General features: G+C 51.8%; 11 protein-coding genes across 11 annotated transcripts; 4 read left to right on the top strand and 7 right to left on the bottom strand.

The window, feature by feature from the left end:
* Positions 1-398: 398 nt before the first annotated feature.
* On the top strand, positions 399-1,659 carry BJX67DRAFT_366076 (uncharacterized protein). The gene has a single exon (XM_071030343.1). The coding sequence runs from the start codon at positions 493-495 to the stop codon at positions 1,549-1,551; it is 1,059 nt and encodes a 352-aa protein (XP_070881555.1). The 5' UTR covers positions 399-492; the 3' UTR covers positions 1,552-1,659.
* A 124-nt stretch (positions 1,660-1,783) lies between these two features.
* Positions 1,784-3,246, bottom strand: BJX67DRAFT_391161 (amine oxidase, flavin-containing superfamily). Its single transcript, XM_071034729.1, has one exon. It carries the CDS (start codon positions 3,230-3,232, stop codon positions 1,805-1,807), a length of 1,428 nt encoding a protein of 475 aa, XP_070881554.1. The 5' UTR covers positions 3,233-3,246; the 3' UTR covers positions 1,784-1,804.
* Positions 3,247-4,146: 900 nt separating this feature from the next.
* Positions 4,147-5,156, top strand: BJX67DRAFT_375184 (SDR family oxidoreductase; the record flags this gene model as incomplete). Its single annotated transcript, XM_071031658.1, has 4 exons — positions 4,147-4,183; positions 4,242-4,489; positions 4,593-4,796; positions 4,890-5,156. 4 exons carry the CDS (start codon positions 4,147-4,149, stop codon positions 5,154-5,156), a joined length of 756 nt encoding a protein of 251 aa, XP_070881553.1.
* BJX67DRAFT_295575 (putative C6 transcription factor) lies at positions 4,878-7,846 on the bottom strand. Its single transcript, XM_071026874.1, has 8 exons — positions 7,719-7,846; positions 7,618-7,641; positions 7,426-7,547; positions 6,905-7,380; positions 6,560-6,858; positions 6,079-6,510; positions 5,790-6,031; positions 4,878-5,739 (listed from the first exon to the last, which is right to left on the bottom strand). The coding sequence occupies exons 1-8, from the start codon at positions 7,770-7,772 to the stop codon at positions 5,238-5,240; spliced, it is 2,151 nt and encodes a 716-aa protein (XP_070881552.1). The 5' UTR covers positions 7,773-7,846; the 3' UTR covers positions 4,878-5,237.
* A 129-nt stretch (positions 7,847-7,975) lies between these two features.
* On the bottom strand, positions 7,976-10,471 carry BJX67DRAFT_366071 (uncharacterized protein). The gene has a single exon (XM_071030342.1). It carries the CDS (start codon positions 10,284-10,286, stop codon positions 8,364-8,366), a length of 1,923 nt encoding a protein of 640 aa, XP_070881551.1. The 5' UTR covers positions 10,287-10,471; the 3' UTR covers positions 7,976-8,363.
* Positions 10,472-10,846: 375 nt separating this feature from the next.
* BJX67DRAFT_295495 (uncharacterized protein) lies at positions 10,847-11,378 on the bottom strand. The gene has a single exon (XM_071026872.1). It carries the CDS (start codon positions 11,256-11,258, stop codon positions 10,953-10,955), a length of 306 nt encoding a protein of 101 aa, XP_070881550.1. The 5' UTR covers positions 11,259-11,378; the 3' UTR covers positions 10,847-10,952.
* Positions 11,065-12,589, top strand: BJX67DRAFT_295500 (uncharacterized protein). Its single transcript, XM_071026873.1, has 2 exons — positions 11,065-11,323; positions 11,391-12,589. Exons 1-2 carry the CDS (start codon positions 11,306-11,308, stop codon positions 12,531-12,533), a joined length of 1,161 nt encoding a protein of 386 aa, XP_070881549.1. The 5' UTR covers positions 11,065-11,305; the 3' UTR covers positions 12,534-12,589.
* A 210-nt stretch (positions 12,590-12,799) lies between these two features.
* On the top strand, positions 12,800-13,674 carry BJX67DRAFT_385488 (SNARE domain protein; the record flags this gene model as incomplete). The annotated part of the gene is made up of 3 exons (XM_071033865.1): positions 12,800-12,834; positions 12,889-13,520; positions 13,598-13,674. 3 exons carry the CDS (start codon positions 12,800-12,802, stop codon positions 13,672-13,674), a joined length of 744 nt encoding a protein of 247 aa, XP_070881548.1.
* BJX67DRAFT_295492 (histone chaperone napB) lies at positions 13,662-15,068 on the bottom strand. The gene is made up of 3 exons (XM_071026871.1): positions 14,830-15,068; positions 13,905-14,729; positions 13,662-13,844 (listed from the first exon to the last, which is right to left on the bottom strand). The coding sequence occupies exons 1-3, from the start codon at positions 14,948-14,950 to the stop codon at positions 13,726-13,728; spliced, it is 1,065 nt and encodes a 354-aa protein (XP_070881547.1). The 5' UTR covers positions 14,951-15,068; the 3' UTR covers positions 13,662-13,725.
* A 2,838-nt stretch (positions 15,069-17,906) lies between these two features.
* BJX67DRAFT_375178 (NmrA family NAD(P)-binding protein) lies at positions 17,907-19,018 on the bottom strand (the record flags this gene model as incomplete). The annotated part of the gene is made up of 2 exons (XM_071031657.1): positions 17,907-18,321; positions 18,375-19,018. 2 exons carry the CDS (start codon positions 19,016-19,018, stop codon positions 17,907-17,909), a joined length of 1,059 nt encoding a protein of 352 aa, XP_070881546.1.
* Positions 19,019-21,284: 2,266 nt separating this feature from the next.
* On the bottom strand, positions 21,285-23,684 carry BJX67DRAFT_295404 (putative lysophospholipase). Its single transcript, XM_071026870.1, has 3 exons — positions 22,176-23,684; positions 21,763-22,127; positions 21,285-21,703 (listed from the first exon to the last, which is right to left on the bottom strand). The coding sequence occupies exons 1-3, from the start codon at positions 23,155-23,157 to the stop codon at positions 21,371-21,373; spliced, it is 1,680 nt and encodes a 559-aa protein (XP_070881545.1). The 5' UTR covers positions 23,158-23,684; the 3' UTR covers positions 21,285-21,370.
* Positions 23,685-25,211: the final 1,527 nt, after the last annotated feature.

The raw sequence follows: 25,211 nt of genomic DNA, 5'->3' as shown, positions 1-25,211 counted from the left end.
TGCAGTCTAGGTACCTGTCTCGAAGTTAGGATAGCTAATACCATACGCATCCATCCAGTGTTTGTCTTCATGAGCATGATATGACGGAGTAGAACTCTGCGTTGTTGTGTGTTATGGGACGAACAGAGATGGATCTTTCTCTCCAAGCCTGTTGCATCAACTCGCAGTCACACCATCGCAATTGGACCTCAACGGGTCATGGCAGATCGAGATATTAGGATACCATTTACTCGAAGGGAACTATCTATCCCGAAAATCAAGATATTCATGTCCACGACCTACTCTCCCTCCACCAGCCAAGAGTCAGCCCACCCAGCCCGGACGCCGCGGACCCCGGGTGCTTCATTTCTTCCAATTGACGGCTCATTAGAACCTAACAGACTATGAAAAAAGACTCATGATGCGCAATTATGATTAAAAATTTGTCCTCGATTATCAATCGCGGCTGAACATTGTCCCAAGTCGCCGAAAGTTACGTTTCCAATAGTATAAATGCCGACCTCTCAACAGCGCACTATCACCTCTTCATCCCAATCCCCTGTACACAAGCACCAACAACTTCTTTCTAATCCAACCTCCAAAAAAATATATATATATATCGAGAGAATGACCATCGCAATCGCAGGCTCGGGGGACCTAACCCGCTACCTCACCGAAGAACTCCTCGCCGCCGCCCCCAAGACTCCCGTCGTCCTCCTCGTCCGCACAGAAAAGCCACACTTCGCCAACCTCCCCAACGTATCCCAGCTCGTGGTCGACTACACGTCAATCCCCGCACTCACCAACGCACTAAACAAAACAAAGACAACAACCCTCATCTCCACAATCCTCACCTACAACGCCGAGGAATTCATCACAGCGCACAAGAACCTCATCACCGCCGCCCAGAACTCAACCCACTGCACCCGGTTCATCCCCTCAGAGTACGGCGTCGACATCGAGAAATACCCAGACCAACCGGGCTTCTACTTCGAGACTCGTGAGCCGATCCGCCAGATTCTCCGCGGGCAGTCGCGGCTCGAGTGGACGCTGCTCTGTTGCGGGTGGCTTGTCGATTATATCGTCCCTGTGGGGAAGCGGTATCTGAAGGATATCGGGGATGCTTTTCCCGTGAACCTTGCTGGGGGGAGGGTGGTTATCCCCGGGACTGGGGGGGAGGTTGTTGCGTTTACAGCGGCGAGGGATCTTGCGAGGGCGATTGCTGCGCTTGTCCTGGCTCCGGCTGGTTCTGGGGGTTGGGAAGAATATATTTTCCTTGCGGGGGAGCAGATTACCCTAGATAAATTGGCAGAGGTGGTGAAGGGGAAGTACCCCGAGACAAAGTTCGACGTTGAGAAGTTGTCGTTGAGGATGCTGGTTAATGCGTACAGAGATGCAAAGGACGATTTTGAGAAAATTGATGCGGAGTATAAGATTGTTACTGTGAGTGGAGCGTGTGAGTTCGACGAGGAGAGGGTCCAGAGGCATAGGGAGAAGTACTTCTCTGGAGTGAGATTTCGGGGGATCAAGGAGATTCTGGATGCTGCGGATGCCGCAGATGTTATTGTTTGAGCTGTGTGCCTCTACTTCACAGCTATGCATCATCCAAAATTAAAAATCTGTGCTCTCCAGGCCTGGGGGGTGTGTTTATATATCAAATACGACTACGCTTCGTCAAAACCAACCAGCAAAGGAAACCATCCGCGAGCCCTGACACTGGCTGATTAACCTACACTGCTTGGATTCTCCCACGGATCATGGGTATATCGCTCGTTTCCTAATCTGCAGCTAAGGATAATATAGCGTCTATAATAGCTCCCTCGGGCTAATCGACAAAAACTCGCTCATTCAGCAGCCGTTCAGTAAACTTCCACAGCGCCGCCGAGTCGTGAGCATGCCACGCAGCCCCGGTATAGTACGTCCGCCTATTCCCCTGTAACGAGTACAAATTCCGATAAAACCCACGTGCAATTGCCTCTGCAGGTACAAACAAGTTGAAAGGGCTGTGGTTCCCATATGCCAGTATCTCTGGGTCGGCCACATCGAACCCAGCGTTCCGCAGTTGCAGCGCATTATCCTTTATAGTCTGGATCACTTCGTCCTCGGTCATGTTCTGGCTGCCGCCTCCGAAGAATCCCGTGAAGAGTGTTTGGATTTGCGACGGGTAGAAGACGTATGTCCCCGGCATGACCGGAATGTTGTACGGTGTATCGGCACCTCGATTGAGGATCTGCACTTCGTTTGGAACGCCCGAAAGATTTAACACAGTGGTATAGTAATAGCTGTTGCCAAACTGGCCGAATAACTCCCTCTCTTGATCGTTCAAGTCGAAATTCTCTAGTTGCTTCAACAAAGGAGGGATGGCGATGATGAGTTTATCAGCTTCAATAAGTACGTCACCGGACGGGGTAGCGACAAGTATTCGAGCACCAGAATCCGACCTCTCCATCCCGGCAACGGTGGCGCTTAGCAGAACGTCGTCTCCCAGCTCGTTTCGTGCAGCCTGGAACAATTCTCCGTTGGCGCGACTTGCGGACGTCGAAAAGCCGCTTTGCACCCCGAGAGCCACGCCGAAGCTGAAGTACTTCATGATATAGACCATAGGGTAACTCAAAATATCTCCCAGACCTTGAACGTAGAGTGTGATCGTCTCCACAGCCGCCCCAAGATCATGTTTCTCGATAAACTCGCGGAAGGACAACACCAAGTCCTCCGGGACGGGATCTGGGAGGTCCCATCCGTCCGAAAGATAAGGATACTGTAACAGGATCTGGACATAACGCATCATCGCGTCGGTTACGTTCCCGCTAGGCGGAGGCACACGCTGCCCCGTTCGGAGGTCGATCCGTTGGCTCCCCTCAGAAATCCTGCTAAAATCCTGGCCTGTCAAGGGAATGTTGAAGTGAGCGAAGAAATTTGACGCCTCTGTATTGTTCTGATACACCCAGACGCCGTAATCGATGGGTCTTCCTTCAGGATCGTAGTATGTTCTCGTGTGGCCCCCTAACTGCTCCTCTCGCTCGACAAGGACGACGCTCCGGCCCAGCTCTCGAAGGCGGATGGCGGCATAGGTACCAGCGGCACCGCCACCGATGACACAAACATCGCGGGTAATAGCATCTGATGGTTCTTTTCCGAAGGTACTCTCCGTATCATCATCGAGGTTAGGTCCGAAACTCGGGAGGGAGAAGGCCAGCCCGAGCCAGATGCTGACCACTAGCACCAGCCTGGTTGGGTCGACGGGAAAGAACATGTTTCGGAGGAAATAGTTCGTTGTGAGAGAGAGGTAGAAGGGCACAGCAACTGGGTACTCTTATGTAGGCTAGCTTGTTATTAAGCAGGGAAGGTGCCACCCATGCGGCCAGGCAGAGGGAAGTCGCACGAAGTTTGTTCACCCGACATGCGGTCGAGTTGCCCTGACTCTCACGTCATTGTCCAGAAGCATATTCGGACAGCTTGACCTTCCTCTCAGCCGCCGTAGTACCGAAGAGATAAAGACCCTCAATGTCGTGTATTGATAGTCCTCCATCTCTCTTAGTTCAGTGCAGTCCAATCGAGTTAATACCTCCACCGTCAAGAGCAGCAGGCATTCTCTCGTGTTCCACAGGCTGCACCATTCGCTTCTTCATTACACAGATCAGGCCTCACGACGCGAGGGTAGGAATCGCCCGCAGGGAGACAAATGTACCGTACGTCACCTGAATCTGCTGTGTACACAGATCCAGTGCCCGGACAAAGGGAACAAGAGGGCACTGTCCTCAAGAGGTACCTCGTGGAAAGGCGTACGAGCCGGAGAATATTTGCTTTGTATACATCGTGCAAATCACCAGTGCAAGCGGAAGAAAAGAGAAGCTTCAAAGCGGGGACGGATTGCGGTTCTCCTCGATCAAATGCGGGGTTGGAAATCCCTCCGTCGTCAGGTCTACAGCTGGTCAGAATCCAAAGGAACAGTCAGAGGTGTAACCAGAGGAAGAATTCTGAAAGGTCTTGGTTCAGTTTGTTCTCCAACTCGGCATTCACTCCGAGCCAATTCCAAGCTCCTGTTGCTGTTCCTCGGATAAGCAGCGGCACGCCGCTCCCCCCGCCTTCTCCCCTCAGAGCTCGTCTCTCAGCATCCTTCAAACACTCAATACTTTCCTAAACCGCAATTCAAAAGCCAGAGATAAAATGCCCCGTCTCCAAGGCAAAGTTACTATTGTAACCGGTTCATCCCCCTCATCCTCCCCCACAACCCGATCACTACCACTAACACATATTCCCAGGTGGTGGTTCCGGCTTCGGTGCTGCAATCGCGACTCGTTTCGCGCAAGAAGGCGGAAAAGTGATAATCGCAGATATAAATACCGAAGGTTCGCAAAAGGTTGCGTCCCAGGACCCCGAGAACATCGTCTTCCAGCGTGTCGACGTCACAAGCAAACAAGATTGGGACAGTGTCGTGGCACTGGCGTTTAGTAAGTTCGGAAGGCTGGACGTGCTTGTGAACAATGCGGGGACGAGCTACAGGAATAAAGTACGATTGCTTCTCTTCCCGCCCTCTCTACTTTATTTCCATTGCATGGAATACTCGGTTAGAAGTTACAATGGGGTCGCTAATGCATCTCTCGCGGTGGTAGCCAACGCTCGAAGTTACGGAAGCAGAATGGGAGCGTGTTTTCAACGTGAACGTGAAGAGCATCTTCCATGGCTCCCACGCCGTCATTGGGAAATTTATTGAGCAGGGACAGGGCGGGTCTATCATAAATATCTCTTCGACCGGAGCAACGAGGCCCAGGCCCGGCCTGGTATGGTATAATGCCAGTAAGGGAGCTGTTTCGAATGTATGCGTTTCCCCACCACTATTCTCTTCGCTCTTTCAAGGATCTTGTTTGGTTTGATTTAGCTTTAAGTTGTACTAATTGGTGAATTCGCAGGCTACGAAGGGTCTCGCAGCAGAGTACGGCCCGCACAATATCCGCGTGAATACAGTGTCGCCTCTTCTCTCGGGGACAGGCCTGTTCAGTATGTTCACGGGGATGGAGGACACACCGGAGAACAGGGAGAAGTTTATCGGCAATGTGCCGCTCGGACGGCTGACGGATCCGAATGATGTTGCGAATATGTGCTTGTACCTAGCCAGTGATGAGGGGGCTTTCGTGAACGGGGCAGAAATGATCGTTGATGGAGGGAAGTGTGTCTAATATGACATAAAGGGATGGTGTAGTCTCTTCAAAAGGGTATCCAGGGTCATTCCATGATAGATGGATGACTATAGGTCCATGTTAGGCGAAATTCGACGGATCAAACATCGACAAATCCTCCTCTAGCAAGCCCATCATATACTGGTTCCCCGAAAACCAGTTCCCGAGCTGCGTCATATGGTGCATGGGCGGGTTGATATTTTGAGTCTCTGCATATCCCATCCCCCCAGGCACAGTAGCACTAGGTACAGACCCGGCAGCCCACCGAGTATCCCCATCTTCAGCTGAATATGGTGGTGCTAGGCCGAGGGCACTGAGGTAAGTATCGAACTCGTGGCCGACAGAAGCGAGGGCTTGACTCTCCTGCGTTTGGCCTTCTGCTTTCGCTTCGATATAGAGTCGAGCAACGTTGCTAAGGACCTGGCAGAGCTGGTGTAGTTTGGTGATCGCCGTCGAGAGGGAGCAGTTGGGTTTGAGGGAGTCTACAAATTCCTCGAGCCTGTCTAGGTCGACCCAGGAGGAGACTTCGATGATGTGGCAAAAGAGGACGACGAATGGGACGAATGGCGAATACAGGATTGACCTGGGGAGTTAGGTTTGCTTACTATCTGGTGTTTGAGGGAGACTACCTACCAGTGCAAATACGAAAGCTTCGACGCTTCGGTGGCCTCCTTTAACAAGAGCATGCACGATTTGTGCGACTGAAGAGCACCCCTGGCAGCTTCGATGCATTCGTCGATAAATGTGCCCGCGGTACCTGGTTGTGGTGGGATGGCTCGGTATATCAGAGTCAATACCGAGAAACGGCATACTTCGTCGCACCGTATGTACAAGGACTCAATAGGAGTCAAGCGCTCTAGAAGGGGGTATATACCCTACTCGGGATTAGAATAAATCAGTCAAAAGGGCAGGTTGAACTGACCTTGAACGGGTTCATCACACCATCCAGCATCTCAGAAGCCAATTTGCGAGCCTCAGCCACTCTAAACTTCTCATCCTGGCGTAGCGCAGCAGGGCAGTACAGCTTCTCATACACCAAACCTTGGATTCTGGCGAGTTCTATCCAGAGCGTGAAGGCAGTCTTCCACGGCTCTCCAATTTCAAACTCGCCGAAATTCGGTGGTAGATCGATGTCATATTCCGGGATAGTTGGAGCCCGCCCGAGGCGCAGGGAAAGAGCTCTGTCCATGCAGTATATTGACCAAAAGAGAGCCACCCTTTGCCCCTTTTCTTTCCGGTCAACACCTTCTAGCGATGACATTCGGTGATAGTCCAAAGCTTGGCATAGCCGCGACGCCGTTGAAGTCAGCGTCAAAGCGAAGGACGGTTTGGAGATTTCGATCGCATGCGATGCCTAATTCTAGTCAGATTCTGACATGTGCTAACGACAATATGACTCTTACCCCCATGGTAAGAGCTTCGATGGATTCGGGAGTCGCGGGCATCAAAAGGTGAAGGTTCGCCAGCGTCTTCTCAAGATTGTCTTTGCACATATCCACATATTTCTGATATTCTTCTCGCAAGGCGCGGTCCGGGGTCATGAAGCTAGCTGCGGCAAATATCTGATATAGTCCCCCATTTGCAACGATGAAGGTCGCGTCAGAGTAGTCCTCTGTGGCAAAGTACACCTCGCGGCACTTTTCAGCGAGGCGATCGAACGGAACAAACGGGCAATACGACTGCAAAGCAGTGCCATAATTTTCTATAGATATCAGCCATCAGCGCAAAGTCTCGAATACAGCACATACCTTTAGCATTCCGCAACAGAGGCAAAACAACATTCAGCGGAGGCATAGACATCTCTCGTAAGTCACAGCCAGAGAGTGTCTTGTTCTTTGAAGACCGAAGGTCACGAGTTGAAGAGGCTTGGCCGTCCTGCATATTGACAAGCTGCTTCAGAGTCGAAAGAGCAGCATTTACCTTAGAGACAGGCATTTGTAGTGAACTAAACCGCGAGACGGCCGTTTCCAGAAAATTACTAGCATACGCAGACTGGGTAGCCATTAATGAGCTGCCCTCGAACCCGTTCTTCGACTCTTGCTGGTCCATCGGGTCTCTCGGATTGGTGCTATCGTCATGGACACTCGGGCTCATATGCCTTGAAACCGGTGTTGCATGAGGGCACATCTGAGATCCCGTGTTTGAGCCCATTCCAGCCTTGAGCTCGCGGAGAATCTGCTCTATGCCACCTAGCCGTTCATCGATATGGTCAATCTTCTTCTCACTGGAGGGGTCAGTCCCACGATAACACCGAGAGAAGGAGCCGCACTATTCGTTGGAGATCAGGACGCGCTTCCGCGGCTCCCGAGGCTTCTGGCCAGCCCCTGTAGAGCTGCATATAATCTTCGATGTGCGGCAGTTGGAACACGGAGATCGCTTGTCGCAGCGAATCTGGCCATGCATGGGCTTTTCGTTAGCAGGCGCCACACAGCACATGGCGTCTGCAATGCTAGCAACATACCTTTCTCTGTCGACATTGATCACACTATATACCAGATTAGAAGGCTCAGGAGCCGCCTCGTTCTTCGGGCTCGAGTCGTTCCGGTGGATCGTTATACTTACTGCACGCCTCACAATCGTCTCCTTCGCATCGCTATCAGGACTTTCATTGTCCATTCTGGTCTACCAGCAGCTAGAATTCAAGCTCACAGTACGGAATGCGGGTACGGTCCCCCTGGCTTCGTGAATCAGGTGTGTCGACTGTAATGAGAGAAAAGCGCGGGAGACCCCACGTCGAGAGGCTCGGACCCCGCGGGCGCCGAGAGCCAAGATCTGTGGATCAAGGCAGCCATGGGACGAAAAGGCGAAGACGAGTTGGATTTCTAATGAAAAACATGAGAGAGTCATTTCCGACCCCATTTATCATCGTCATATTCTATCAAGGTCTATTTTTTTTATCAAAGCTGCTATGCACTCAGCAGCAGCTCGTCTAAATGTGAATATCTGCGGGTATAAAAACGCCAAAGTAGAGATATCTTTCCCAAAAACGTTCAAAAGGCCGTCTATATTCCCATATTACCAGTTCTCGATTGTGGATACGTCGAGCATGGCGCTGTTATTGCTCTGATCGGTCGCCGTAAGAGGGTATTCTTAGGAGGTAAGGTGAACTTCTCCCAGGAAAATAGGCTTCGTTTGAGAGGCTGGCTTTCTCCCGCGATAGTGGTATATCCTCGTGACAAGATGAAATGCGAGATCAGCATCACTGTCTCATTTCTTGATGCCAATGACAGCCAAGTTTCGAGGGCTTTCACCATAATCAAATACAGGCTCGACCCAGCACTCCTTGACACAGTCTTGCTCGCGCAGGTACTGCCACCGGTCGACAACAATAATGGCTTCAGCCACCGCAGCACTGAAAGACATCAGCGTCCAGGTCACGCTAAGCCTTTTCTTGGTCGGCCAGTATTCACTCGTGTAGTGGTTCAACTCCTCGTCTGTAATGTCAGCCATGCCTTCCTTCACCTTCTGGCCATAGCCTGCATCGCGGCTGAGCTTGATCACCGCCGCGCGGGTGTATGCTTGGAAGGAAGTGAAAGCAGACTTGCGCAAGGACCCTACAATGAGAGGATTGCCCACATACCCCATTTCCTCGGGGTCATCGCTATAAAGGTCTTTGGGTATACTTGGCTTTGGTATAATCCCACGATCAACAAGAACCCTCTGGAGAAGAGTGCGGTAGTAGTGACGAGTGAAAAAGTCTTCTGCGCTGTCCCGATCCCAGTTATACGGGGCTTGGACGGCCATTGACCGAGCGGTGATATTCAGCTTGACACCAGTTCCACTCCCATGCTCGTAGTCTTCCAACCGCTTTGACATTGGGAATCCATGGGGATCATACGCGACGGCATCTTTGGACAGTCGAGGGTGCATGGTCCGTAGAACGGGAATCTTATATGTAGCAGGTCCAAGCCGCTCAGTCATCAGGTTGTAGCAGCACCCGACCATTGCAATTGCCTTTACTGACGGGTTTAGGGTCAAAGCACGAACTCCGTGGTGCAGAAGGTTGCCACACGAATGCAACGAAACAACCATAACTCTTGCATCGTCGGCTTCGTTGGTGAGGTGTTGGTTTTTATTTGAGTCGTCGCTCACCGGAGTGACCACGTCCTTGATAATTGGTTCCAGATAGCCGTCCTTGATTTCATGTTCGATGTAGTCCATCGCACCTCGTGGCGTGCTCAGGTCTGCGACGGGCTTCTGAACGGCGCTGTCACCGGCTCTGTGGCGCACGGGAAAAGATCCAAGTTCATCAGGCGTTACACTGATGTCACGGAAAATATTGATTTCCGCAACGCCCTCCTCGTCTTCATCCCCAGGATCTTGCGTCCCATCCGCATCAGTGTTGGTCGTCTCCAGTTCAGGCTGGGAAACGGGAGCCGATTTCTCTGTAGGTAATTCTGAATCGCCACAGACCTTGCAGTTGGCTAACTTCTTGTTGTATAATCGTACTCTCTTCTTCTCAGCCAGCTGCGCATAAATATCCATGCGGTTAGCTCCGTTTATGAACTGGTGTCTGCGCTCAATGGCAACAATGTGCCTGTTGTACGGAGGGCTAGCCAGTGTCCGCCCCAGATAGCTCTGACCGGAGCCAAAATCCACAATGTGCGTGATCTCCTCGCCCCGCTCCTCCCGCACCTTATTGCAGAGGGAGTTGACATATTTTGAGAAATGGGCCACCTCATGGTACTTCTTGACTTTCATCCCAACAGCGATTCGCTGAGGTATAGTTGCATTGCCCGACTCTTCGGGGGTGAAATCTCTACGCAACGTAAGTCGTCGAACATGATAGATGTACTCTAGCAGAGACAGCGGGGGTAGAGCCGGTACTCCTCGCCAATCGTATGCTGTGGCATTTCCCTGTTTATGGGCTGCGAAAAAGGGCTCGATATCCTCTCTTAACAAGAGGTCTATGATGTCTCCGATATCATGTTCCTCGAAAAAGGCTCTCCAATCCTCTGGCAGAAGTGTGGTATAGAGGTCAGGCTCACGTGTGAGGAAATCCAGCATATGTATCCCCCCGCAGAAGTGCCTGAAGAGATCAGACGAAGTAGCAAACGACAACAGGGCCTCGACGTAGGCGTCAGGATCGGTCCACTCGTCGGGGAGTGGGAGGCTCCTTGTTGCGGACATCTTCTTTTCGTCGTCCGTCGGGTAGGACTGCAGTCCTGGAACCAAGAGCTTATCGCGCGTTGGAGCTCAGAATCATCAGATGACCCTTGAGCTGACAAGCCACAGGGACTCAAAGAAACCAGATCAGCATTCGGACGGCCATCGGCTTATCCAATGAGGCCCTGTCAAGGGAAGATGTTGGCGGGAAAGATATCCAGAAATTTTTTTGCTTGGCGGGTGTGGTCCTAGTGGGGCAAAAAGACCAGCCCAGCCAGGCTTGGGGATTGCGGAGGTCGCCCACTCTGACATCTTCGTGTGCTCTTCGTGTCCTCTAGCACGGGTCCTTCGAGCCCAACGGGCCGGAGAATCGCTGAACTCTGTTGCTCGACGAATTTGTTCACTGGCAGCCCCATGACCTGTGAGTCGCTCTCAAAGTTGATTCCATGGAGTGTCTTGTTCCTGGCGGTGTGCCCAGACCGCAATGACACCATCTAAATCGCCACTAGTAAGCCAACGCTATTGGAGAAGCCAATAATGTGTGGTCCAGGGCAACTGCTGATCTTCTTGATAGACCACTCAGAGGTTACATGTGTCTCTCCCTCCAGGCTATCGCGGCAGATGCCTTCCCTGTGTGCGACCCGGGCGTCAATTTGGCTCTCCAGACCAAGACAACAATTCCGCCGTTTCTCAATCAAGACTAGCTCGTCCAAGGTCAAGGCACGTTCGCCAGCTCGAGAGGAGCAGGAGAACCGTCGAGGATGATACGTATGATATATAAAGCGGATAATACCGCCTGTTTCGCCCTTGGTTCTGCATCCTGCGGACTCCGCGTCTTGGTGCACCGCACTGCATTGCAGGGGAGGGCAGACGATTCGACCAACGCGTCAAACCGCAGCACATGATACCTCCTCTCGTCCGTGAGGCATTATCCTGAAACTTCTCTCTTGAGTTCGTTGGTTTCAAGATAGAAGGGCAAACTCTGCTGGGAGTCATTCAATGGACCATTTCGCATTCTACCCTCAGAACGCAATGCAAGTCGGATGAGAGTCGAAATCATGGTGGGTGAAAACTCAGTATCCCACAGGGGAAAATAAGCACGCGACACTAACCCTCACTGCGATATAGAGATCAACTGATACAGCGAAGCAAAGAGCTCCACCATTCGGCTTTATCGCCGATATCCTCTTTCAGGTCATCATCAACGGGGATGGGAGCACTGTATTGAGCCTCTGCCTTCTGAACAAGGCCACTTACGATACAATCAGGCTTTTGGAACCTCACATCTGCAAATGGTTCATGCGCCTCCACGGAGTCAATGCGTTTGATCCAGTACTTACCTTATGCCCGTGGACCGGGGAGCAAAGCGCCTTAACGGTGCATACGCTTATACGGTTCCTATATCGCCAAGAACTAGCCTGCCGCTTGTCCCTTCATATAGTCCCTTCCGTATGGGGCACATGCTACGACGATGAGAAGGCGGAAGTGAATTTCGAGGTGGAGCTCAAGCTAGCTAAACGCTTGGAGCGAGGTCTATATGTGCTCTTTCACATGGCAGACATTTCCCGTGGCGCGGAACGACAAAAGTATCAAAAGGCATCTTTGCCTTCACTCGTGACCAAACGCCTTACCATGCTCGTGAAGATGCTGGACGAGTATAGCGACTTCCCGCTCGACCAGCGAAAAATCATGTCATTCGAGGAGCATACCAACCACGTATATACTGTCGTGAAATGGGGTTATAGCGAAGCCGAGATTGGGAAAAGGCGACGTGAGTTTCGAAGTCACCTTGATGACCAAACAGAGATCGACTTTCACTGCACTGTCCGGATGTTGCGAGAACTGTTAGAGCGGATGCTCCTTCGCCACGGCCCAAAATATTGGCATCGAGATACAAGAAACGAGCAGAGCGTAATCTCTTGGTTCCTTCTGAAACAGCCACCGCGAACCCTGGCAAAGCTTCTTCTCACTCCTCAGGACGACTGCTGCCATTTCGATGCGCGATCGACTGCCTCTGAGTCCAGAAAGTGCTGTTTCTCTGATCCCCTTGATGACTATTGGGATGCGTGGAAGGACATCCCGAGTTTAGGGTGCGTCGACTGTGACTGCAAACGACGAGTCAGAAGTTGGAGCGTGAAGCCAACATTGATGGATGCCAGGGGACGAGAGTTCAATCGTGCCGCAGAGCGATATCTCAAGGAAATGTGGAGCCAGAGGCATGTTGGCCTACAACAGGCATTCACGAGGAGTATTTTCACAACCATGGTTTAATAATACTTAGCCCAACAAGTTACACAAGATAGATTAATGGAACACTCCATCCTGAGGAACTGGGAGAATACCGATGGCGATGGCCCTCGGTCGCCCCTATCCCGGCGAACTCGCCGCTATCTTCACCGCCCGGTTGTGTTCCTTCCGCGGCGGTTGCCTGTTGTCAGCATCAACATCTCCGATCCCCATCCCAACCAACAAGTTTATCCCAATCACCGACCTCCTATTATGCGCCTTCTCCCCTATTTACCTAAATAATACAAATCATGGATCATACAGATCCCTTCCTCCAAGTCCAAGCGTAAGCCCAACCACCACCCTCTCCAACTCCCCAATCCGCTGACGTATCCATCAGCGAGGTTCTCTCAACCCTCGGGACAACAAGACCTCTCTTCTCCTCCTACCTCCGCATCCGCTCTCTCGCCAAATCCCCCTCAAACCCCGAACTCCTACAAGCGCGCTCCGAACTCGAAACCACATTAACAGACCTCACCGCGGACCTCGACGACCTCGTCGAGAGCGTCCGAGCCGTCGAGCAAGACCCCTACCGCTATGGCCTCGAACTCGAAGAAGTGCAGCGCCGACGGAAACTCGTTGATGATGTCGGTGCCGAGATAGAAAATATGAGGCGCGAGTTGCAGAAGGTTATCACGATTTCTGAGGCGCATGCAGCGGCTGGGGCGGCAGCTTCGGGGCTCCCGAATCCGGCGGAGTTTGATGGGCTTGCGTCTCCTGGTGAAGGGGGGGATGATTACTATGCGGCTATGGAGCAACAGCGGCAAGTGGAGCTTATGCATGAGCAGGACGAGCAGTTGGATGGTGTGTTTCGGACTGTAGGGAACCTGAGGCAGCAAGCGGATGATATGGGGAGGGAGTTGGAGGAGCAGGCGGTTATGATTGGGGAGGTCGACACGTTGGCTGATCGTGTTGGGGGAAAGTTACAGAATGGGATGTCGAAGTTGAAGTATATCATCAGAAAGAATGAAGGTGAGTATCCTCGCAGAATTTTGGGAAATCATTATTCAGTGCGCATTAAGTCATCCAACTTGCTAACTACCGGATAGATACAATGTCTTCATTTTGCATCGCCATCCTCATTTTCGTTCTCGTTCTGTTATTAATACTCGTCATCGCCCTGTAGATACAGTTGGCTGGTCGTCTGTTGAAGAATGGTATGTGTGGAAGGGACAAATTAGACCTTGGTCTTCTTTCGAGGTCGGGATGCTTCGTCCTCATCATTCTCGTCGTCGGATTCGTCACCCTCTTCCAGGTCGTCCTCATCGAAATCCGGAACTTCTTCAAAGGATTGGACTGTGGGGAGTTAGTCTTGGTCCAGCTGGTCCAGAAGAGCTGCTATGGTCACGGCATTACCATAATATTTCAGGGCGTTGGGCCAGAGATCCTCGGCAAGAGCGATGGCCAATTCGCCTCCATCAGGGAAGACTTCGAAGGTGTCGAAATCGTCGTCAACCTCCTCGTCATCGTCGGCCTCATCATCCTCGACATTCTCACCCTTGAGGATCTTCTCAAAACGCTCGTTCTCTTCCTTGGTCGCCGTCGCGGAGTGTTCAGCAGTCACGTCACTCCCACGGTAACCGAAGAAGTTGAAAAAGCTCGAGCCGGGAGTCTGGCTAGGGTACTCATCGTCCTCATCCTCCTCTTCCTCCTCGAGAGCCTCAACTTCGGCAAGCTTCCCAACAAGGTTTTTGGCCTCGGGCAGCTCCTTGCGGTCACCACCCTTCTTCTCCGCCTCGAAAAGGTCGCAGGCAGCATCAAGTAAGCCCTTCGTGATATCCATATCCTTCTTCCAGTTGATGCGAACGGGCTCCGAGACAAGGCCATCCCAGGTCCTCTTCTTGCCACTCGGGGTGGTGAGAACCTGCTTGCGCCAGTAGAACTCCTTGACCAGCTTCTCATTCTCGAAGAATGGGTTCGCGTCTCCCGTTGCGAATTCGAATGTGAAGCGGATGCTGCGCGGCTCGCCCTGACCCTTCTCATCGAGCTCAAATCGTTCGACGTTCAGGCTCTTCAGAGCGGACCCCAGGATCGCGGCATCGGAGGAGGAGATATACTCGTCAATATCGGCAGGCGCATTCGACAATACACGGAGCCAGAAATTGCTCGCAACTTCCGGGTGCGCAATGATCTTGGCGCGCTTCTCGAACAACGGACGGAAGCTGAGGACAGACTGGCGCACTTTAGACAGTCAGCAATGTACAATATAGCCATATAAACCCAATTGATTTTTTTCCGTCCGAGAGCACCACATAACAGGATTTCAATTTCATGAACTCACGCTGTTCAACCTCCGCGCGAATAAACTGCTGCTCCAGAAGAGAAATATCCTTCGCAACCTCCTGCGGGATAACAGGCTCGCTAACGCGCTCCGCCAGAGCCCCCTGATGCTCGTTCGACATGGTGGCCTGTCAAAAATAGGGGAAAAAAATGACAACAGAAAAAAAGTATCGCGATCAAGCTTGCGTCGCGTATATAGGTGAGCTGAGCCGAGCTGAGCTTGGGCTCGGTCTCGTCAAACAAATAAGAATAGAATAGCCAATTAAGAATAAATTGAAGAAATCAGGGACGAAGGCCCGAGAGCAGGATACTGATGGAGTAACGATGGATAGTTTGGCAAGCAAGGGAAAAAAAAAATAATGGAAAAAATTCTTTCAATGTTGCAGTCAAGTCAATGCCTGCAGCAGAAACTTAACTCCGACGACGGGACGAATCCATTTCGTCACTCATTTCCGTTTCGGGCCGTTTGCCCAGAACAACTTGGAAGGTAAAGCTCCGAAAGCTCTCGGGCGGTCGGAGTAAATGTGGTTGCTGCTTTAAGTGCTTGAGGTATGGGGTTAAAGCAGCGAGGCATTTCTACCAGATCTGGTATCCCAATATGGGGACCAGGGGCACGGGATGAGGGCAACGTAGGGAGCGTAAATCAGTTTAGGTCAGGAGTTCTGGTCGAGGAAGGAAATTTTTATTGGGGGTAGATTGCGCGACGGCGCAGCCTCTTATCGTGTGATAGGCGTGGTATCACGCATACATTTTGCACTCTCTATCTCCTCGGGGTAAATACTGCCCCTTGCGCATCCCAGTAGTAAGCACCCATCCACTACTAACAGTTCTTGCACTCGTTCCAATACCTCTACGATTGTATAGATACCACCAACGTCTACGAATTGAGAAAACCAATCCTGTTACCGTGCATATTGAATCCAAGCGCATACTTGAAGTACCATTTACCAAGCGTCCCGAAGGATATCTCCTCGAGTATTCACAGTGATTGCATGCCCAGTAAGATGGCATTGGCATCGCCCTCGGTTGTATAAATCTCCACGGTTTTGAAAGATCATGACATACCGTCTTACAAGTGAGAAGAGCAAAAGGACTACCACAACGAGGAAAGGATGGTTAGGCTCGTATATACAATGAACAGCGACAACAAAGCATTCCTATTGTAGTATTAATAAGTTTGTTGAAGGCGAATACGAGTATCCAGTATCCTCCCCTCCCGCAGCTCCTTCCACCGAGTTCTCTGCCCCAGGAAGCTCAGCAACAGCTAAAGTTAGGACCTTTGAATGCGTTGGAGAACAACCCAAGTATGCATAAGACCAAGCTTAACGAGGAGCCCTGGACAGATCTAACATTAACCTTGCTAACCGAGTAGAACGGACGGAGCGCCTCTTTCTCAGACCCTCGTGTACGCAAGTTGCGTCCCTCGAGAATCCACAACTCCAAGAAATCATGCCAACGCCCTCACTGAACCTCCAAAGTCAAGAACCGAACTGGTCCTCAACGGAAGGAAAAAAGCAAACAACGCCCCGGACCTCGGACGCTACACCGAATCCTCAACCGGGCTTGGTACCGTGGACCCTGGCTAGTTATCTTATCTGTCTCTCTTTCTCTGCCCAGCGGCGGCGGCGGTCCGCCGGCCTTATCTAAACTACACCCATCATCTATAGTTAGTTCGTTAGTTAGGAACCTTGGAAGAACAAAGAGCGCCGCCATGCACCGAGCTCCCGCGGCAAGAGTCGGCAGAGAGTCTAGATCCATCTTTTCTTTTCCCTTCCCCTCCTTCTCCTCCACCCATTAAGCTACCAGACTACTGTATGTGATGTAAAGATACTCCTAAGTGTTGTGTGAATGCGGGGGTGGAGATCATTGCTTACATGCTTTAGCATGAGAGTTAAATAATTCACATTATTATCCAGACAAGAAGTTGTGCAAAAGGAGTAGTCCGACTCGTATGTCGAGTGGGATATAAGCAGCTCATACTCTGATTGTCGATCTGTAATGTCAATGTGCACGCACCAAGAACCACGGTGCGCCAGTGAGTTACCCAGATGAGATGCAGAATACACGCACTAAGTGCTTATTGCACACTCCAAGTTCAGGATATTCACACGCACTGCGTTGGGCCCAATATACGAAGGGAGTTTCCTGATGGGAATCCAAGCGCCGTCTTGAGAGAAGTATGATGATAGTAATACTTTTCAGATATGCTTAACTCGACTAATTAAATCAGTGAGGTTAGTGGACGCTGCGCTAATCCAGATAGATCCAACAACTCCCACGCGAAGACCACGATCAGGAGATAGAAATAGAGGGGAAAAGAAGAGAAGAAAGGTAAATCAAATCCTCAATTCAGTCGAATCGATCAAACAGCCTCCGAACTCACACTAACGCCTGAAAGATATTGAAAACAAAAAAAAAAAAAGAAAATCGAGGATAGAAGGGTGAAATAAGGTCTAAGGAATAAAGAGATGAACCTAACCTAGCCTAACCTAACCACAGAACAAAAGTAGAGTGTGACTGGGATTTGAACTTTTTGAGTCTTCATGCTGCAAAGAGTAGTTCGTAACTGCGTTTCAACATCCTTGGGAGACTGGGTAGGTGACATTCCCCCTCCTATGCATTGGTGTTTGCTGGTCAAACAATTAAGTCGGTAGAATGCTTTGCTTTTAGATCGAGTCTCCCGGTTCTTTAATCAGGATAAAGAGGGGAAAACTCCGGTATCGGGTCTTCGGATGATAAGTAGACGGTTATTTTTTGTGGTCTTTGGTTGTGCTGCTCCGTTGAGGTTCCAGTACCCAGGTCAATTCGCCATTAATGCATGAGAGATTGGTTTGTGTCAGACAAGAGAGAACAGTTGTTGAGGATCAAGGGAGGTGAGGCGATTTTTGATGGGCTGAGAGGGATGCAATCTTCCTATCGGACCAATTGCAGTCCCCGGCTCCTATCATGGCACTGATAAGGGGCTTGTGCGGTTCTGACCAGCTGAGCTCTGACACCATCTCTCGAGGCGGTGTCTCGAGGGCACGGTCGTACCAGGGCGAGTTCGTTGGACAAGCTCCTCTCAAACGTCTCAAGCCGTCACAACATCCAATCGAGTCCATTGGCTTCTTCTTCCACGGGAAAGACCTCGCGCGCATACTCTTCCATGTCTCGCCAGCCTTGCCATAACTTCCGCGCCTCGTCTGTGACACGCTGTGAGATCACCCCTCCGGGGCCCTGCATCATTCCCCCACCAGCTCCCTTGCCATTGGCCGGGCCCAACCCTTTTGGGGATCCTGCAGCCGGACGGGAGAATTCGGGTTGAGGGAAGTAAGGCGCCTTGTGCTGGCCGAAGACCACCTCAATAGCTTCAAGCTGTTCCCGATAACCAGCAGGGATGCTGACTTTGACTTCGACCTTTGGAACGTGCACGTATTTTACTCGGCGATTGAGTGCGCGCGAGAAAGCTGCGCATACTTGTTCTGGAGATAGCGTTTCGAACGTAAGAGCAATCCTTCACCACAGTTAGCAATGCCTCTCCTCGTCGACAAACAGGTGCAACCCTACCGGTGTCCGTTCCACCTCTGGGGTCCGTCCTTGAAGATTTGCAGCAGAGCTGGGCCAACGTCGTGCTCTGCATCCAGCCAAGGTAGTGGAATGTCGGGATCAAAAGGCGCGTGCCACTCGAAACTGCCGTCTGGCATGAGCTCCATCTGGAAGAGCGGGTATGGTAGGCTTGTGAAGTTGTTGTTGTAGATTCCTGCGTACACGAACGTCGAGGGAAGGCCTATCTGTCGGATGTAATTCTCCACGGTGAACTTGGGAGCCCACAGGGGCACAGCTGGGAAGGGGCCGTGCAGAGAGTGATCTGGCATGCTGCTGTAGATGTAGTGTTGGATCGTGCCTGCTCGCTTGGCAGCATCGGCCAGCGCCTTCCCAATTGCAATCTCGTCGCCCGCTTGCGATGTTGTGTTGATGAACGCGATATTCGCGCCCCGGAACAAGGTGTCCATGAGTTCAACGTTGTTTAGGAGAGGCCCCTGGAACAGTGTAACGTTCGGAATTGCTTGGAGCTCTTCTGCGATGACGCCCTTGAGGGAATGGACCTGCGCGCGTACATGATGTCCGACGGCCGCAGCGACGCGAATGAGGGAAGCAGCTTGGCGGCCTGTCGCGTTCACGACGGCAATTGTCTTCCTTTGTAGTGTCATTCGGACTGGTAACACTCACTCAAGGCAATGGGTCAGAAGCCCTCCCGGTCCCTCGTGGTGGAATTGACGGGTTAGCGTGGTGGGAGCGAGAGTCGGACAGATAAGGAAACGGAAAAAATCGATAAAAAAAGTTATGCGGGGTAGTGGAAGAGCAGTTGGACGAGAAGCCGAAAGTCAATGGAGGCGGGACTCCAACAGAATCTGGAGGAAGGTCAGGTGGAATCCGCAGGTTAAGAAAAGGCTAGCGAGTCAAAGAAATAATGGATCAGAATACGGGTCTGCCAGGGAGAGTCGCAGTGGTGAGAGCGACAGTGCAGGTGGGGAGGCCGAAAGAGAGATAAGGCAAGCTTGGAAGACTCACCAGGTGTATATGAGTATAGCGGAACGAGCGATGATTCGATAATGCCGCAATCGCCGAAATCGATGGTGCAAGAGGAAGAAGAAAGAAGAAAGCAGCGAGGAGCAAGGAGGACAGACAAACAGCTGATGATATGATGATGGATCTCCCTCGTGGATGCAGCTCAGCGGGTGTGCCTCCCAAGGTCAGCGTTTCTGTTAGCTAACCATGGATTTTATGAATAATGAGAGGATCCAACAGGGCCGGAGTGGGCACCCGAGGCTGGCCAGGTGATTTGAGATTATGCCATTAAAAATTTTTCGAAGCTTTTCCAGCAAAATTATTCACGGAAGGGAAAGTCGTGAGAAGGCTGAAGACTGGTTCCGAGATTCGCATCCACTGGGTCTGGTCAGGTGGTCTGGATTTGGACAGTGCTCTACGACGAAGGACGGGTGAAGAGTAAAAGGAGGTGAGTTGAGAAGACAGACAGAAAGCCGGTCAACGTGAACAGAGATTCTTCCAGATTCTGGGATTCTCCAGCTCGCCATCAGCCGTCCGATGCGCTTCCGACAGGTTTGTATCGAGTAATGAGAATCAGTCACCGATTCCCAGCGGCTGTCGAGCAGCGTCAATAAACTAGACCATCCAGGGTCAAGACTCAAGAATACCATGCAGATGATCTCCTTCTTTTCTTTTTTTTCCTCCGATCGCAACATCGTTTACCCCGTTCGGAGCCCAGCAGCCCCAATGTAAACTCCATGTTGAACCACCTGGATGAAGCTTTGGAAATAGTGCCCGCGGTATCAAAATCCAGTCAGGCCCAGATCGAAGATTGCAGCGCAAGAAGCGGCCGACCTTGCTGGAAAGGTTGCGATGGGCTCGCGCTGGCCATTAATTTCTTTCCTTTACGTAACAGGGCAAGAGCTGGACGTGCCCAAGGCCGGCCAGGAACGGCAAACTGGCGACACGTCGACTTCTCTCAGATGGAGCCAGATCCAGCTGTCTGCGTCAAGCGGCCAGGGTGCACCCCTCCATCGTTCGAAGAGTCCGACACGAAGACGCAATTCCAGCATGTTCATGGAACCCGCTATACAAGCCTTGGGCCGGAAATCGATCACGATATGCTGAGCCTAAACCTCTTCGGGAAGATTTTTGGGGCGGGGAAAAAGCAAATCCAGGGACATTGACACCATTTCTTTTGCCCTCTCAAGTATACAACGGTAGTGACAGAAAGCCTCTTGGTATTCTGGTGGCGGTTCTCCATGTAAAAGGTCCAGGGAGACGCTGGCCCTGAGGAAAAAGAAACACTCCCTCACAAGCCAGAGCCAGCACCCGCCCAGCCCACGTTCACTCCAGGCCCCAACAAAAGCCTCCGACGCCTGCGAACGGCCAGCCAATCTGTGCACCACAGTGTTTCACGCCGTCGCCAAGCGATGGACTCCTCAGACGAAATTTGGAAATAAATTCCTGCTTCCTGGTCGGGGCATGGGGACCTTGCTCGTGCTCGAGGAATATTTCGACTGAGGACTACAAAACCGTCCTTGACGATGGCAATTCTCCTCTTCTATCGAATCTGATAAAGGACCTTGAGGACAGGGAGGAAATTATGGCGCAATCGTTCTTCAAGCGGGGTAAGACTTCTCTCGCTCTCCCTGACAATCTTGGAGGCAGACGAGGTGCGGAGAGGAGCAGACATCTCCGCGGAGAAGCGCCCCCCCTCTCTCCTCTGATCGGTTGTTCCGGCCGCTGGTCCAAACCCCGATCCCTCCACAAGGTCGTTTTGATGGGCTCGAAAGTCTGGACGCATGATCCCCAGCAAACGCCCACGTCTGCGAGACCTTGATTTGGCGCCGACTCGCCTCTCCTTCATCCCCAGTTTTGCATGCATTCCCCGAATTTCTGCAATTCATCACTTTCGGTAAAAACATGGAGAGGAAAACCTAGTCTATGCAAGAACAAAGAATGTCCTGAGTCTATCGCTGCTCGAAATAGTAGTCTTTGAGCCGAAAATCATCTCAAGGTGCCGATCCCGCCATCATCGTCCATTGCGACCCTGCGCGATACCCGTCACCGGCTTCTTCCAATTCCCTCTCGCTGACTTCCCGTGGCCCAATCCCGGCCAGGCCCCAGACGCCAGGCCGGCGTCGGGCCAGCAGCTGCGCGGCGGTCCGCTCGTCGCTGTGCAGATGCGCACCCGACTTGCGCAGCAACATAACGTGCTCTGACAGTCCAGCGTTTGCGGCGAGAAACAGCGGGGTGCGTCCATTGCGGTTCCGTATGTGCACGGACCCGCCTTCAAGGAGCAGGAACTCAAGGATATTGATCGAAGGTGACGTTGCGGCGAGATGCTGAGAGACTCCTGTCAGTGACACCTGCTTGCTTCCGACTTTCTGCGGGGGCAGCTCACCACTGGCGTATTTCCGGAATAGTCCGCATCGTTCAGCAGCCAATGATGCTCACTCCTTATGATCTCCTCGACCCGAGCAAGGTCCCCTTGCGCGATGGCGTACCCCAAAACCGTCAGTGCTTGGACACGCTCAGGCAGAGCTCCGTCCGGATGGCGGAAGACAGGCTGCGATGATTCCGTTAATTCGCCTCGAAGAGACACGGACATTCTGCTTGCTACAAGCCTTGGTGTCGACCCGGGCAGCGCTAGAAGGTAAGACAGCTTGGTCAGCGCGCCTTCTGTGGTCATGTCAAGCCCTGCAACTACCCCGGCTTTCGATAGACTCATGCCTGGAGCATACACTGGGTTGACGCTTCCCGTCAAACCTACTCAAGTCAGCCTCCCGCTCGCTATATCACACAATACATGCTCACATTGAGTAACATTGACAATGACAATTCCACGAGAAATTGCGTCAGCGAACACCTTGGTCATTGCGTTATCTTGTCCGTGCGGCGCGTTTCCAGCCCCAAATGTCTCGAGAACCAAGCCACGAAGACCGTCTAGCTTCAATACCGCATCCACCATTTCCGGCTTGATACCCGGAAAGATGCGAAGGCACGCGACGTGCGTGGTGTCCAAGTTGGTCTGGATACTGAAATGCTCAATGCTCTTTGGCCTATTTACGATCTCCCAGTTGACATTTGTGCGCATTGACGTCGTCACAGCCAGAGGTGGGCAGTTTGGTGAATCAAACGCATCGAAGTCGCTAGCCGCCACTTTTGTGGACCGGTTGCCGCGAAGCAGTTTATTGTTGAAATACAGACAGACTTCGGGGATCATAAAGTGGCCAGCCACAACCAGTGATCCGAGGAGGTTATCCGTAGCGTCGTTCTGTAGCTCCAGCATGGGGGCTTGGGCTCCAGTGAGAATCACTGGTTTTCCAAGATTTTGCAGCATGAAGCTCAATGCAGAGCAGGTATATGCTAGGCTGTCCGTACCATGCAGCACCACGAATCCATCGAAAAGTGTGTAATTGCGCTGAATGGTCTGTGCTATCTCCGCCCACCCTTTCGCGTCAATCGAGCTGCTGTCGAGCAGCTCGTCAAACTCGAAGACTGTGTATCTCACACGTCGGCCATACGCTGTCATCGGGGTCCGCAGACTTGGGTGAGGCTTGATCTCCCCCTCACCACTGGTCACAACTTCCATCATCGTGGTAATGGATCCATCATTGAACGTAGGCACCCGAGCAAGGCATTGATCTTGGAAATCTCGAGCGGGCACAAGGCCCGCCGGCGATGGTCGCATACAGATGGTACCCCCAGTCATGATGATCAGAACCCTCGATTCGGGGACTGGCTGATCCGGGTGCCCCTCACCCAGCTCCGGGATGTAATCATCAACGGCAACCATAGTGGGCGACAAGAGTTGATGGCAAAATGCACCAGCGTAGAATCACTGATAAGGCCCTTGTCCACCGAAACAGGCGTATGACAAGGCCGAAAGATCACAGTGCAAGAGCAGCGAGGAGCGGCCCTCAGAGCTCTAAGAAAAAACCCAAAATAAAGTCTTTGAGGTCGGTCTGAGCTTGAAAATCTTTCCGGGAGCCTCAGCGGTTGACCACGGCCGAGATAAGAGTCTGGACCAAAACACAATCACAAATCGCGGGGTTGTTGTCGTTTCTTTCACTTTTAAAGGGTTTGCGGAAGGCTTCGGAAAGACGGTGAACGCATCGTTTCCTTCCTCGATCCCCCCTTGTGGTGTTTGAGGAAAGTTTTCAACAGCGGTCTATTACGTACGGAATGCGCTTCTGTGGATGCCGGCAAGGAGATCCTGGGTGCCACTTCCTGTTAGCGTACCACCGCGAGATTTTCCTCACCCGCCACTCCTTCCCTCACCCGAAGACTGGGCAACTTTCGCCGGCTCTTTCCATCTTCTCCACAACTTCAGTGCCCATTCGGTGCAGGGCTTGAGTGAACATATTCGAGGATGAAGCAGAGGATCACGCGTCGGGAGCCTTGAAAGGAAACGAGCCGCAAGTGCTATCGTCGCACGAGCAACTTGAGCTCCATCTTCCCTGAATGCGCACCAATCAACGAAGTCATGGCTGTCTTTTGGGAAGAGATATCCGCAATCAGACGGGACGTTTAATTCAATCCTCCATCGTCAACACCGTTCCGGGGAACAGACCCCCAGAATCGAAGTGGCGGCAAAACATTGGAGGTGATCCGCCTCCAACAGCAACGCCATCATATCGCTCATGTGATCCCACTATGGTCCAGACTCTCCCCTCCTGTCATCAGAAAGAGAAACGACGGTCTTGACCTCGGGACGTTCCCTCTGCCACTACCTTTGATGATGCCATACACTCCAACAACAGGCTCTTCAATGCATCCTCCAAAGAAATTTGAGCCACCGCGTGAAACAGAGACATTTTGCTTCTCACTCCAGTCTTGAACCTGGCATCCATGACGATATCTCTGCTTTGGCAGAGCTCAAGCTGCGATTATGTTACCATGAATGCCGACTGCCCGAGCTCATCGGAATCCCTTTTCCCTCTGACCAGTCAATCGTTTCCATTACGAAAAAACCGGAAGGATCAGGACGCGGGCTGCCTATCATTCGAGTCTTCTGCTTCATTCCCTGATGTCGGAATGTGTGAACAAATGCAATTCCCAAGCATCTCGAAATACCCATTTGCAACTCCATCTGGCTAACATATGGTGACAGGTAGGACGTAACACGGCTATGTGCTGCTCTTTTGAGAACATACCGGGAACGGTATGACGGGTTGCGCTCCACGCAGGACGTTCAACGTGCGTCTTGCATCGTTAGGCGTGCATTCTCCGAGGTGTTATTGGGATATTGCTGCCGAGACGCCGCTGCGCATTCTGCACAATTCAGCATCCTATCCTCATCACCATGGCACGCCGCCAATTGACGATACAGTCAACCGCAACCGAGAACCTAATGAAGTGGGAACCTAATTTGAGCGCATAACTCATACCGTCGAGATGAGTTGGAGACGTTCTGCGGTCCAGACATCTGTGGTATTGGGGCCATAACCCCATCCACAAGTCTATCGTACAACATATTGCCGCTGCACCAGGAGAGGCGCCCTGGAAAGATGCATCAATATCTCTCTCGAAGGCTAGCAAGAGGGATGCCGATGGCAGGACCTGTATCCACTCGATATTGGCCCTTCTTTTCATGGCTCTGGATACCAGGAGCCTTCTGAGCTTTTCACAACAACCCTCATTTACATCGCGGTCGGTGTCGTACTGGGAAATATGGTATGGGCCTCAGCGTCCAATACCATCTTACTTATCATAGTTTAGCCAAATTGTCGTCCAATTTGAGGAGCTTACAATATTTCTGAATAATCCTGCCAAAAGTAGTATATGGCAGGCGCGGTCTTCTGATATATATATTATCTCTTCGCACTGCTGTTCAGCGCGATCGATTTG

The sequence above is a fragment of the Aspergillus lucknowensis genome (assembly GCF_044049455.1).
Source record: "Aspergillus lucknowensis strain CBS 449.75 chromosome Unknown BJX67scaffold_65, whole genome shotgun sequence".
Taxonomy (NCBI): Eukaryota; Fungi; Ascomycota; class Eurotiomycetes; order Eurotiales; family Aspergillaceae; genus Aspergillus; species Aspergillus lucknowensis.
Note: the sequence above shows the minus strand (reverse complement) of the source record. Positions and strands in the feature narration are given on the sequence as shown.

What these genes read in the sequence shown, in the direction of transcription:
- BJX67DRAFT_366076 (XM_071030343.1), top strand. Translation starts at nt 493, where the DNA reads ATGCCGACCTCTCAACAGCGCACTATCACCTCTTCATCCCAATCCCCT.
- BJX67DRAFT_391161 (XM_071034729.1), bottom strand. Translation starts at nt 3,232, where the DNA reads ATGTTCTTTCCCGTCGACCCAACCAGGCTGGTGCTAGTGGTCAGCATC.
- BJX67DRAFT_295575 (XM_071026874.1), bottom strand. Translation starts at nt 7,772, where the DNA reads ATGGACAATGAAAGTCCTGATAGCGATGCGAAGGAGACGATTGTGAGG. An exon ending in AGACGATTGTGAGGCGTGCA is followed by an intron (nt 7,642 to 7,718) that starts GTAAGTATAACG and finishes TCTGGTATATAG; the next exon opens with TGTGATCAATGTCGACAGAG. An exon ending in TCGAAGCTCTTACCATGGGG is followed by an intron (nt 6,511 to 6,559) that starts GTAAGAGTCATA and finishes GACTAGAATTAG; the next exon opens with GCATCGCATGCGATCGAAAT.
- BJX67DRAFT_366071 (XM_071030342.1), bottom strand. Translation starts at nt 10,286, where the DNA reads ATGTCCGCAACAAGGAGCCTCCCACTCCCCGACGAGTGGACCGATCCT.
- BJX67DRAFT_295495 (XM_071026872.1), bottom strand. Translation starts at nt 11,258, where the DNA reads ATGACTCCCAGCAGAGTTTGCCCTTCTATCTTGAAACCAACGAACTCA.
- BJX67DRAFT_295492 (XM_071026871.1), bottom strand. Translation starts at nt 14,950, where the DNA reads ATGTCGAACGAGCATCAGGGGGCTCTGGCGGAGCGCGTTAGCGAGCCT. An exon ending in TCGCGCGGAGGTTGAACAGC is followed by an intron (nt 14,730 to 14,829) that starts GTGAGTTCATGA and finishes GACTGTCTAAAG; the next exon opens with TGCGCCAGTCTGTCCTCAGC. An exon ending in CAACGCCCTGAAATATTATG is followed by an intron (nt 13,845 to 13,904) that starts GTAATGCCGTGA and finishes AACTCCCCACAG; the next exon opens with TCCAATCCTTTGAAGAAGTT.
- BJX67DRAFT_295404 (XM_071026870.1), bottom strand. Translation starts at nt 23,157, where the DNA reads ATGGTTGCCGTTGATGATTACATCCCGGAGCTGGGTGAGGGGCACCCG. An exon ending in CATTGTCAATGTTACTCAAT is followed by an intron (nt 22,128 to 22,175) that starts GTGAGCATGTAT and finishes TGACTTGAGTAG; the next exon opens with GTTTGACGGGAAGCGTCAAC. An exon ending in ATTCCGGAAATACGCCAGTG is followed by an intron (nt 21,704 to 21,762) that starts GTGAGCTGCCCC and finishes GGAGTCTCTCAG; the next exon opens with CATCTCGCCGCAACGTCACC.